This window comes from Parus major, chromosome 6 (genome assembly GCF_001522545.3).
Source record: "Parus major isolate Abel chromosome 6, Parus_major1.1, whole genome shotgun sequence".
Taxonomy (NCBI): domain Eukaryota; kingdom Metazoa; phylum Chordata; class Aves; order Passeriformes; family Paridae; genus Parus; species Parus major.
The window spans coordinates 23,135,104-23,148,635 of record NC_031775.1 but is presented as its reverse complement, the minus strand read 5'-3'; the positions used below and the strand labels follow the sequence as shown (position 1 = coordinate 23,148,635).

The window sequence follows — 13,532 nt, the reverse complement described above, 5'->3', positions numbered from 1 at the left end:
CTGTCCTCTGCTCAGGATGGTGATCCTCGTGTCTGCTCAGCAAACACAGGCAGGGCCTCCAAAGACAGATGGACAGGGGATACTCACAGCTGTTTAGCTGACTGGACAGAAAACACAGGTCTCCTTGAGAAACTCTGTATTTTAAAGAATTAAACCATAAGATGATAAATGCTGTTTTATCATCAAAAAGCTATTTCATATGCTACTAAAGCATCTTTTTGTTCTCTTGAACCCTCTAGTGCCCTTAATCTACTGCTCTAGTACTTTGTATTATTATATTTGAGTACTTTACCCACTACAGTGACCAAGGTGCTCCCCTATCCCAGCCTCACCCACAGGGTATCAAGGCAGAGTCATGTGGAGTCACCCAAGGTGACAGGGAAAAGCTGTGGTCCATCAAAGGGCTTGGTGGATGCTCCAATAACCAAATTGTCCTGCCCACCTGCTTAGTCCCATTGAGCTGCCACAGGAAAAGGCAGAGGTAGCAAAAAAAACTTAAGGACAATTCAAGTTTTTATCAGAAGAGCAACAGTATTTAGTCAGCAGAACACACCATGTGTTTTACAGACAAGGAAGCTTCTCCAGCATTTCTATGGTAAAAAATACAGGCTTTATTTTCTTCTATCCTCCACATGGCAGCACAGGTGTCCAAGTTACAGTGATACAAAATGAACAGGGCCCAGGGGGAGCTGCAGAAATGTGTTCTGAAAGAAAAGAACATTGAGTAGGTTTTTAACAAACTTTGCACCCATGCCTGTTCCAGTTATCTTGAGTGATCTTGGAATTTCTGTATCACATTAGCGTAAATTCCCTATTTTCAGTCTTGCAGGATCCTGAGTTATTAAAATCTGAGGCCAAGGCACGTGGGAGCCAAATCTGGATGCCTATACACACATCAAGTAACGCATTCTGTTCAAGCTCTGCCACTGCCATCAGTGGGTGTAGTTAACAAATGAATCACTACTACCGAAGTAGAGAACTCAAATCCTGTTTTTTTTTATAACTATGAGTGGCCCAGGGGTGAATCTCAGCTCATGCACAAACTCTGAGCAGGCTCAGGAACTGATGAGACATGTCCCATAAACAGTTGGACATGTGAGATCCATATGGAAGGAGAACACAAAACTACAAACCAGTGAGTAGCACCAACCCCTATGACTAAGGAAAGAATCTGAAAACAAGAGCCAGGACACAATGCCACAAGTCAGGATTGGAGCTTAGGGCTTTGTTTCTGACCAGAGGAGAGCCATCACAGATGCTGCCTGCTAGAGCTACATCAAAAAACACACAGAGTGACTTGTGTGTCTATGACTAACAGAGAGGCTGTGCTTACTCTGCTGAGGGAAAATTCACAAGCTCTGAAGCAATCCTGATTTTCTCCTGGCCTTAAGGTCTCCACATGCAAGGTCTCTCAGGGAAGGTATAATTACTCAGAAAGATCTCAGAGAGAAAAATAAGACCTCTTCATGTCAGGTTGACTGATCACAAGAACTGGGTGAAGTTTATAGTCTTCACAAGCCCATTCAAAGCAGCCTTAGAGATGAAAGTCATGTTTTGAAGACAAACACATTCAGCAAAGCCTGCCCCAGATAAAGCCAGCTGCATTCCAATCAGATGGAGACTGCCCCATTTCATGGAGGATGCTTACCTGAGCCTCTGCTAATGAACAATGCAGAGCAGCACAAAAGAGAGCTGACCTCATTTTGCATCTCCCTATCGTTACTATTTCAATTTCCATGGGAGTTTTAATTCAGAGGTTCAGTAATGAAATATTTGATAGACTGATGACACTGACAGCGATGAACTGGTGATGTGGAAAGGCAAGTTTGCAAGAGGTAAGCTGAGAGCTGCAGTCGACACACCTGAGGGAAGGGATCTGTCCAGAGACTGACAGACTTGAGAGGTGGGTCTGTGTGAACCTCATGGCTCCAGGAGAACTTACAGCACCTTTCAGTAGCTAAAGAGAGGGAGTCTTTACAGGAACATGTAGTAACAGGACAAGAGTAGTGGCTTTCAATTTAAGGTTAAGGTTTAGAATAGATAATGGAAAGAAGTTCTTTATTGTGAGGCTGATGAGACAATTGACAGGTTGTCCAGAGAAGTTGAAGATATCCCATTCCTGGAAGTGTTCAAAGCCAGGCTGGGTGGAGCTTTGAGCAACCTGGCCTAGTGGAAGGTGCCTTTGGCCCTGGCAGGAAAGTTGGAATTAGATGATCTTAAGGGTCCTTTCCAACCTGTATTATTCTATGATTTCATGAGATTCACACAGTAGTGGCTTACATCCCCCTGAAACTTTTAGTTATACCATCTTTTCTCTCCCCTTCATAGCGCAATAAAAAAGAAATCAACAAATTTCTGAAGCTAGGATACTCTTTTTTGCATTTTTTCTGTACAGATCTTACAAGCCAGAGCTTGCAAGCCATCACAGTTTTCAGCTTTAAAAGGAAAGAAAGGAAAAAGAGAAATAAATCAGCTAAGGAGAGATATTATGTTCCACAATTTCAATACCTCTGATCCCTGCACTATGGATTGTTTCAAATCCCTCCAACTCTGGGAAAAACCTAATTCACTCTCTTGGGAAGCTTATTCTCTATAGGACTCTGCTGTTTCTGAGTGGAATGAAGATTTCTAAGTCTATGTCTTTTGAGTTTTACCTATAGAAGACTTGCACATTTCTTCAGAGAAAAAGGCACCTCAAACAGAGACATTATGTAATGCACTGCTAAAAAACAGTGTTCAAACGGTGCAGCCAAAAGACAATGAAAAATGAGGTGGACTGTGGAAAACAATACATATTTGGGTGTCAATTGGACAAACAGGCAATTTCCATTAACCAATATTATATGAAAGATGAAAATAAGGCACAACATCACAACCTGTCCTTTAAAACGAGGTTCTCCTTTGTTCCCAAGTCAGCTTAGCCCTTGCACTTTATCCTCCAAGAAAGCCTCTCCCTTAAGCTCACTTGTGCTATTTGAAGGATAGGGTAAAATTATTCCAGGGATCAAATATTCTGCTCTACAGAAGGATACACCTGGAGAGGATCTTCACTCACTCTTGTCATGTGCACCCAGCATGAATAGTGAGATCAAAGGATTTTTGGTAGTTAGGTTAATCATCCACCTGCCACCAAAACCAGGAGAAAATAACAACCTCCTTTCCTACATTATGGAATTCTGGAACAGTAACATGGACAGACAAGGTTCTAGACCTTTGATATATTTTGCAGGTCTGTGTGATTTAGGAGCCTTAAAACTTACTTTCCCCAGTGTTTAAAACCTTCTCACACCATCCAAATTCCTCAGGTGCACTAAGGGAAATCTCTAGACCTGTTGCCAAAAAGTCATGTTTTAAACGTTGGAGCCTAAAGATTTTTAGAGAGATTTGCAGAAGGATGTAGATTATTTTAAATGAGGAGTCTACCTTCACTGCAAGGTGTGGAAATACTGAAAATACAATCAATATTTTGTGCCTGGATTCCAGGGGCTTTCAATGAGGTGCAAAAGTTTCTATGTGAATTTGACTATAAGATATAGATATATAGATATAGATATATATAATGCTTTGTAATTGGGAGTCAATTTTTAAGTTTTCCAAGTCCTTCCTATTTTTAACCATCCAAAATGTGACCCTCCGGTTCCTTAATATTACAATCTTTTTTGGTCTTAGGGACCAGACACTTTTATCTGTGCACAGATTCTGTAAATCAGCACTTCCACACATTCACACACACCCCATCATCTGGCATATAGTAACTACAGCATTAAGAATCTGATTCAAGCCCCAAATCCTAAATTCAACTACAGAAGAACTTCTCATTTTCTCCCTGAAAGTCAATTCTTGAGCCTTCACATGGTGCAGAGAAGTTTTGAAATGAGGCATATAAGATGGCTGAGCCTGGAGATAGGAACTAAATTTGTTTCATCATCTGATTTTTAAGACACTCTTCCAGTTGACACTTGGGAAATGAGAAGGAATTGAGTCACAAAGCAGATTTTTAGCAAACTGCAGATCTTGGGCTTTCACTAGTCACTATAATGAAACTGGCTCCTCAGAGAGTGATTTAAAGCAGAGTGAATCATCCCTTCTCAGCAAGATTGCATAAGGAGACAGATCAGAGTGGTTGGCTCTGCACAAGGACTGTGTTCTAGGCTAAATTAACTCTCTGAAGGACTGAAAAATGGGAAGTCAAATGGTCACAGGTTTGTTACTGGGCAGCTCCTCTGTGCTACTCTAAGCAGGTGTACAGTGAAGAAGCAGGAGTTTTGCCATTATCAAAAGACTTGTACTTCTTGTAAAAGACACCACATTTTATCAGACGAGAGGTACAAACACGGAGACTATTGCACTGCAAGGCATGTACTGAATTTATACCAATTATGATGAACAAAACCAAGGATATACTTCATGTTCAGGTAAAGCAGGCAATCCCTTCAAGTCAGATGCCTTTCTCCCCTCCATGACCCACCCAAAGCAAGCCAAGCCAGTGGTCCTAACTCACCAGTAAAACCTGTTTGGAGTGACCCGCTCATGCATGAGCTGCCATTTCCTTCCAAAGTCCATGGAGCTGTACAGCTGGAAGACAGAGAGAGAGAAAAAGTATAAACTTTGAGGATAGAGAACAAAGACTGTTGCTAGAAAAAGTATTAAAATCAGCTCAGATTAAAGAACACAAATGGATTGCTCACAATAATTATACATAATTATAGATCACCCTGACTTCCATGGGAGGCTAACAAGGCAATGTCTTCCCTTTACCTTAAACCTGACTGGGCTCCTGAGAATTAAAAGCAGGTTGTCTCTTCCCAAACCCTGTCAACAACTTTGTGGCTCCAAATTTCAGCTGTCAACACATTCACTTTGACTGCCATGTAACAAAGCTGGCTGTTCCCCTGGCTTTTTTTGCCTAATAGGAAGCAGGTGACATGTGAGTTCCTAGTATCAAATAGAACAAGAGACAAATCAGATTAGTCAACATGACTCTGATGTGGTAGTGACTCTATACTCAAGGTCATGCCATGATTTGTTTTTATGGAATGAATCAGATCTCTTCTGTATTGAAAAGTAAATTGCTCCTAATTTATATTTTCTAATATTCAGAATGAGGTCTAAATTTTTAGATAAGTTAGAAATCAACCTGCCCATTAGTTAAACACCAAAGACAGTGATGTGACTGTTCTGGAAAGCCAAATTTTCCATGTAATGATCTTTTTGAGTCTTTCTGGTTGAGAAATAACAGAGCTGGAATGTAACCAAACTTCCATACAACTCCACACTGAGTTCCCGACATATATTTGACTCATACATATTTCGCTTAATACCATAAACACCATCCTCCATGTAATTATTTTATTACCCACAATGCATCTTCTCACAATCAAATCATATGCAAGCTCCTTTTCTACAACTGTGAGCAAATTTGGTCCCTCAGAGGAAAAAATATGCTTTACCACTAGATCACAGAGAACTAAATATCAGGCAGCATTTTGATCAGGATTTCAAGTAAATTTCATTTGATATAAATTCTGGCTTAACAAAACAAGGGTTGATTTCCATCTAAGGACGTAGATAAGAGAACTGAAGAACATAAATGTTTCTAATAGCCAAATTTAAGTCCTTCATGGGAAAATGATGCCATTTAAGCACATGAGATTCTGCATTACATTTTGAGTACCTGGATTTGAAAATTGGAGACAGGTCCATGTTCAAATTGGAAGGGTTCACAGCCTAGTGATGTCTCTTGTGGCACAGCTGTGATGGATGGCTAAGTGTGACTGGGAATATAAACCACATGTGCTCACACTGAATATTAACATTTCTTGAATAGGCAGTATCTTTGACCACAGAGATGCAGCAGGCACACCAGAGCTGGACCATAGATCAATTTAGAAAGATGATTGGAAAGGGCTGCTTGAAAGTGTTCAAAGCCTGAGGCAGTTAATTAATTCTTGCTATGCTTGTACTCAACTACACAACCAAATCACTGTATAGCCAGCAAAAGAAAGTCAGAAACTGAAATTCAGACTCCATCAAGTATCTAATGCAACTGATATGTGTAAAGACAAAAGAATCAGGCCTTTACATTTATGCCAACAGGAATTCCAGTTTGGCCAGTAACAGATCAAGCTGCCAGTAAAACACACATGGAGGAAAGATATGGAAGCAGGCATCCTTCAATCTTCATGTCAAAAAAGGCTCAAATTATGTAAACTTCAGCCAACACCACTGAGCTTGTTTTAAGAAATATTAGGAAAGATTTTCTGCCCCATGTTCTTCAGGAGATCAGATATTATCTGAATATTCTAATTTGGCCATATTTGTTTAGCACTGTCTCTAGACAGTGTAATATACTATGCTAAAAGTTCACAATTGCCATACTTCCTCTGCTTTTCAGGTGATTGTCTAAAAAAATATGATAGTCCTCTGCCCCAAAAGGAATTCTGTGTAGATACAAAATAAAGCAACAAAGCATCACTTGTCTTTTTTAATTAAAAGAGCTGGGAAAAGAAAATTCCTTGTCCGAATTTGAGATTAGATTTAAGAAGTAAGCATCGATATTATGATAACTAATTCTCAGAACACACAACTTTTTAGAAGCAATAACTAAGCATCAACACTCCAAAGTCAAAATTCCACACTTCTACGACTCCCAACTTTAGAACAGCTCCTGCTAGGAATCTTGGACATGGTTTACACATACAAGGACCTCAGCACAGACGGAGTTAAATGAACAGCTTGGTAATCCTTTGTGTGTCCTGACTACAGGTGCAAGTTAGGCTTCAGGCAGCTTAGTTCCAGTTAAGTCATTCTCACAAGCAAGTCCAAGTGGGCCTAGCATCCTGATTGTACTCTGCAATGGATTAACACACTCACCATGAGAGGAAAGGATTAGCAACATACAGCCATTTCCTTCGATTCTCTTTTATCTTTTGCCCCTGGCATTTACTTTTCTTCTGCAGCAGCATAACAGCAGTAAGGAAAAAAAGTACAGAAAGCTCAGTGACATAAAGCACAATCTTTTTCAACCAGTCATGTCTCCCAGTGTCTCTCTCAGGGAGCATTCCACTCTGTATCAAGTTGAAAACTAGAGATCAGCCATTGGTCTGGGTTTTTTTCCTTTCTTTTCTCTATTAAAGCTCAGACTGACTGATGTCAGAAAGATTAAACTGAACTTGCAGCCTTTATGTGATTTCAGATAAAGAGGATATTATTCAATAATGTATTTCAATAATTTTTATTTATTATTCACCTACTTATTCTGGGCATCCACTTCAAATTTTAACCAGATGACTGAGTCTCAAAGCTGTATGACAGAACAAATCCCTAAAAGGCCTCTTTGGCCCAGAGGAGTTTTATAGTATTATTTACAGATGCAAATGCAAAGGTTAGTGCTGAATAAATAAATAAAACATACAATAAAGTGATTTCTAGTATGCATTAAAATGGAATATATACATATACTTTTTGTTTATCTCCCCCATGGGAGAAGACAAGCTTTAGAAAAGACAACAAATTTAGTGGCAAGTACAGCAGATTTCAACAGAAATTAATTTGTCCTAGGGCTGAATCCTAAGGAAATGAAAAAAAGTATGTAAATATGATGCCAAGGTTTTCCCATTTTAAAGCTCTGCTCTGACTCTTTAGTGACAAGTAATCTCTGGCATTTCCACCTCCAAGAGCACTCCAACACATTGGCTCAAGAGGGGTGGTCTCCAGTGTACCATGGGGATGGTATTGGGAGGGTGTGGCCTTTCTGGAACCTCCTCCTTTTATTTGACTTGCTCTGATGACTGAAAATATAAGACTGTTATGGGTCTTTATGTTTGCTTGGGCAGGTCTTGTTCCTTGATGCAGCTAAAGAGTGGCTTGCAGCAGCTCTGACTCTGCCTCTACTCGGGAGCCTAGTCAGACCTACCACTTAAAATAGGAAATATAGAAAACACCATCAAAAAGGTAAATGGCAAATATTTATCCAAACAGCATCACTCCCCACTCCAGGACTGTAGCACCAAACATATCACATCCACCAACACAGCCCTGCAGTTCACCAAGAACACAATCTGTGCGAAGAAAGACTTTGGCAGCGCCAGTGATACACAACTTTGTTTCACTACAGGCCAGACCTTAACTCCTGCTTGTTTTGCTCAGCACAAATCTGAATCATGAGGATTTTACGTACCACGGGCAGAATGCTTCGTCTTCAAACTCTAAGAACAGTGGCAACATTTTATTTCACACCAGCATTGTTTCCAAGTAAATTGGCAAGCCCCTTAAAGAAGGAGCTTTATCCCTGGTGTCAGATTCTGTGCCACAAACACAAGCAACATGCCAGAAACACATTCAGAACTACAAAACTGTAAAGAAAGGAGCTATACATACATACATGCACAGTGTTGCATATGAAAAATGCTGTTGCAACTCTCCAGTACAAACTCTCAAGGTGACACATCATGCTGGCTGGCTTGGAAGATCTTGTTCAGGGTTGTGGGTAATCTGGTTTGGTTTTTATTTTACCAATGAGAGCTAGCAAAAAAAAATAAGAATGGTTTTCCAGAAGAAGCAGTGTCTCAAAACTGAAAGAGCATGAGAAACTGGTCTGCTTCAATTCCACTTATGGAGAGAGGGGAGAAGAACGAGCAATGAAGGAACCAGAGGAAGAGACTCAACCCCCTGGTGTTAGTTATCCATGTCTGAGCTAGTCACCAAGGCTCATTTTTAGACAGGCAAGACACTTCTAAAACTGCTCATTTTTCAAGCCTTAGACTCTTCCACCTCTCCTGACAGACACTAAAAAAGCTCACAGTGACTAGTGCAGAAGGAGATGACCCCACCAGAGACACAGGATCTGGTTGAGATGAATTTCATGATCTTCTCCCTGTTTGCAGGCTGACCTGCTTGGCCTTCAATCTTCATTCTTCACAGAAGAATGAAGATTGAAGGCAAGCCCAGGAAAGACCAAGCATACAATAGCCTGTGTACACTCCATCACTGCAAGAAACATGTACAGATGTCACTTATAGACTGAAATGCAATAGAAAACAGACTAAAGAAATTCACAGAGCTTTGATATTTATAGACTTTAATGTATACACACATAAGGGCACCAGGAACGTACATAACGGCCTATAAGCAAATAAAATCAAATATTGTTTTTTGCTATGAAATCAGGTCTATTGGCCTGAGAAAACACCTGGTGAGACTCTCCATAGTTTCCTGCCTGCCAGCAATCCAAGAGTGCAAATGATGTTAGATAAAGTGAGGAAGATCAGCTGAACTACATGAATTTAGAGGAACAATTAATTTATTACAAAAAAAAATTATACTACTTCTAGACAATACGTACAGCTGATGATGGAAAGATGTATTCAAAATAAATGCATCAGGGTGAGAGTGGGGCTAGTGGTAATAACTTGGCAACAGCTGACACATTATGAGGAGGGTCAGATTAGCCTGGCCTGCTTGGCCTCAGAAGAGCACGATTCCAAGCAGTAGCTCAGATTGCTTACATGAAAAGATGGCTCTGATCCCAGAAAAGCACAAAGCAAACTAACACCTTCTCAGCCAGAGCTGGTGGGAAAAATCTACAAGATGTGTGGAGGGTTCCTGCCAAAAATTCAAACCAGGGCAGAAGAAAAATAAAATTAGGTCAACATTTCTGTAGGAAATTGGACTGTATGCAAAGGATAACTCAGAAAAGAAAGTCTGTTGCAGGGTCTTAAATTTTCTCTACAGAAGGAAAAAAAACCATTAGGACTAGAAAAAAATTAAAGGCTCAGAAAAAGTTGCAAATTCTCAGAAAATTCCAAGTTGTATCTTTTCTCTATAATTCTGTGTTACAAATGAAACTTCAGAAGAAGAAGGGTGTTATCATTAATATTTCAGAAAGGTCATTCCTAGAAGGAAATGGAACTGGAGGAAAAATTCACAACACTTTCCAGTCTCTAGAGTGCAGAACAGATAAGCCATGTCTGATAACAGCCACCTGAACACAGGATAGATTCAGTACAGCCATGAAGACAGCTATTGGTACCCCAGAAACATACCCTACTTCTTCATCCCTGCTCTTTTTAAGGACAGATGGATACCTCTCCCTTTCACAGCATCAGTGTAATGTTTAAATTGTGGGGACTATGGAAACACCTCTCTCAGGTTCTCCTGGGAGGCAGGACACGTTACTTGCAGCATTGTAGGTACAGCACTCAGGTCTAAAATACTTCAGCTGTGTGGCTGAAAGCAGGTCAGGAGCAACCCTTGCCATGGAAGTGGCTTTATTACCCACAGCAGGAAAGGCTGCATTCAAAGAAAGATTTAGAGTATTCCTCTCTTCCTACTATTCCACTATTCCCTTCAGTCTGGGCCTTAGTGAAACACCTCTGGCGTGTCAAGAGTTACCATGAGGGACACAGAGTACCATCACCTTCAATCTGATACCGAGCTCAAGAACTACCTGTGCTTGTTCTTTCCAACTCCTCCAAGGGAGGACCTATCCTTGTCACCTTGCAAAGCAGGGCTCCAGCAGTACCAAGATCTGAAACTTGGAAGTACTTCTGGACCCAGTAATGGAACTAATGGAAAAAAGAGCTTATCCTTTCCTTCTCTTGTCACAAGCTGTCTGGAAACCACAATTCAGGTAAGGCACTCTCGACAGCTCCAAACTAAAGAAGCTAAAAATAAATCCTACTTCTTGAGCCAAAAGATTTGTGCAACAGCTGGAGGGGCTGAACTTAATAGAAAGAAGTGTACCAGCACCAAATTTATGGGTTTTGTTTACACAGAGTAGTAAAAACTAGTAATTGTAATGAAAACAAATGGACCAGTTTATCTCTTTACTTTGATTTCCTTTCCAGGTGATTAAAAGCTGCATCAAGAGACCTCATTCCAGCCCAAGGTTCTTCTGTAGCATTGTACAGCCAGATTGTCTTAGGCATGGAATGGGAATATGCCCGGACTGATGCATGTCTGAGACTCACCAGAGCTGCTCATCAGAGCTGCTACAGATGTTGTATAATAAATGGGACACTAGAGCCAGGCTATTTTGAAAACTGGTCAAAACACAAATTAAATACTAAATACATTTATCTCATCTGTCCCATAAAGAGAGGGGGGGAAAAGTAAACGTTTCAGAAGTTGGGAAGTTTTTTTGGGTTTTTTTTCCATTTTAAGAAAAAAATATTTCACATGCTCGTGAGTAAGATTAGGTCTTCAGGCAAAAGAAACTCAGTCTCCATTCCACCACAAAAAGACACTGGTCAGGAATCTTCCACACCTGCTTTGAAAATGTCTGACTTCAGGATGTAATTGTATGGCTCAATTACAACCGGGTTTCTCATGAAGCCAGACAGGTTAAGACAACGCACTGATGTCACATTTCATGGTCTCATAGTTTAAAAAAATGCTTTCACTAAGTGGGTCCTTTTTAAATCTGATGCAGAAAGCAAGATGTGGCTTTCTCTGCTTTGCCACTACACCTCCAAGAAAAAGAAGTGGATTAAACTGGTGAAAAAAAAAAAAAAAAAGTCCTTTTAAAAACCTTCACAATTCAATTTTTCTTAAGCCCTACTGGCACCAAGCACACTCAGCAAAAAATTTGGTATTTCTTCTAAGAGCAGGGCATCTTTTGCTTTTCTACTCCATGACTGCTTTCTAGTGGAACAAGAAGTCGAGATACAGCTGCAACAGGAGCAGGGTCACAAATGAGTATCACAAAGAGCTTAAGGCAGGTTTTAGCCCTGTATGAAAAACAGGCTCTCTTTTTCAGTGATTTTGCCCCACCTTCAGAAATGATAGAGTGGTGCAGAACCAAGATGAAAACTGTTACTTCCATTTTTTTTTTTTCTTTAACTGAAAATCTGGAGAAAAAATATGTTCAGTTTGGTCAATCAAAAAACATTTCAATCATTTCTAAAGAATTTAGCTTTAGCAACTCGCTAAAGGTACTATAAATAGAAATGCCATTTTGAGGGAAGGCTAACTTTTCTGATTGCTTATTTACTCCTTTCTCCATGATATTTTAACCATTTCAAAATCAGCTATAAAGTTTGAGGGAGGACTAAAGTAGAGAACAGGAACAAGGGAACAATTCTGGGACCATGAAGAGATCCAAATGGGATGGAGATGGCAGAGCTGCCTCCTGCTACCAGAGGCTACAAGGTGCACCAGGAGTTATCTTTACCAGTATTTCTTCCATTGGCATCCAAAAGGCTCAGCCAGAGGCAGAGTGAGGTTTCAGATTACTCCCGTTGTCCACAGAGGCTGCTTCACTCCTTTTCCCCTCAGATCAGCTCTTTAACATTCACAAAACACTGAATTGCCCCTAATGGCTTCTTATTTTTCTGTCTCAAAGCCAGGCTGATCCCTTAGTCCAGTTTCTTCAGCTTAAAAATCATTAGGCAGTGCTGGTTCTGAGGTCTGTGTTAATTGGATCCACTGACCACATGGAAGAAGCCAGCGCTGCTGGGCAGGTCAGCCTGCACTGAGGAGCTCTGTGCCCCCACAACCCAACAGGAAAATTCTCTTTGCTCCTGGGAGCTTCACACTGCAGCCCTTTAGAAGTCCCTCCTCATACTCCATCAATGGTTATACTCCAGAAGTTTAACAATAAGGGGAAATAAATGTGAACCACATGTCTAATGGGAAGATTTTTCATTCAAATGTGCTTTATTGTGTGATATATGCCTTTAATTACAGTGCAAGCATCTGGATACATTCGTTGCTATTACAGACCAATCTTTCATGTTTATTGAGCATAAGACTACAAGTGACAAAGCAGGAGAATCTGAGGCATTAGCCAAAGTGGGACATAAAGCTACAATCACATGCTTGGCTGTTCCTCTCCTCCTTCCTCTACAAACCCCATGGCACTATCTGTAGCTTAACCTCTATATTATACAGACCAGGATTAAATGGCAGAGGTATTTCTTCAGATTAGTGGAAGAAATAGATGTCACACCACCAAACCACCTTCTAAATTTGTCTAAGATTTTTCTGATTTATTTCTTTACGGGGAAAAAACTATTTCTCGAAGTGTGTACATGGGCATTAATGAATAGGCTTTGAAACTGCATTTAGAACAGCATTTTTTTTTTCTGAGATGTAGTCATTGTTCATGTAAAAAACTTCACACAGCTTGAAAGAAATATTAGTCTGGTCTCAAGCAGTATGTGTCATTTAGGCAAAATTAAAGCAATGTATTCTGCCCCAGTTTAAATTGTATGTTATTTAACACACACACACCTGCCACCCAATGCAGTTTGCCATTCATCAGCATTTTCACAGACAAGGGTGGTTACTCAAAACAGCTCCCCAGTTTTTGTGACCCACCACCCTCAGACACTGAGCAGACACAACACCTGAACTCATCCCACATAGGTGAAAATGCTGCTCTCACTTGGGATCAGCCCTGACAGAGTGCAGTTGCCTTCTATTCAGTTCTCATCTCACCAGCTGAAGAGCAGCAAACCTCACAGGAGCTGCACCCCACTTCTCACAGTGTTGTATTTCTTCCCAAAGTCAGAGCTGTCACACAAACTGTC

General features: G+C 40.4%; 1 protein-coding gene across 1 annotated transcript in view; it reads right to left on the bottom strand.

Moving 5' to 3' along the window:
• The window catches only part of SORCS3 (sortilin related VPS10 domain containing receptor 3), a 273,617-nt gene that overhangs the window by 96,333 nt on the left and 163,752 nt on the right, over window positions 1–13,532 (bottom strand). Inside the window, exon 6 of the mRNA XM_033515725.1 lies at window positions 4,502–4,575. Within this exon, the coding sequence (XP_033371616.1) occupies window positions 4,502–4,575 (74 nt within the window). The remainder of the gene's footprint in view (window positions 1–4,501; window positions 4,576–13,532) is intronic.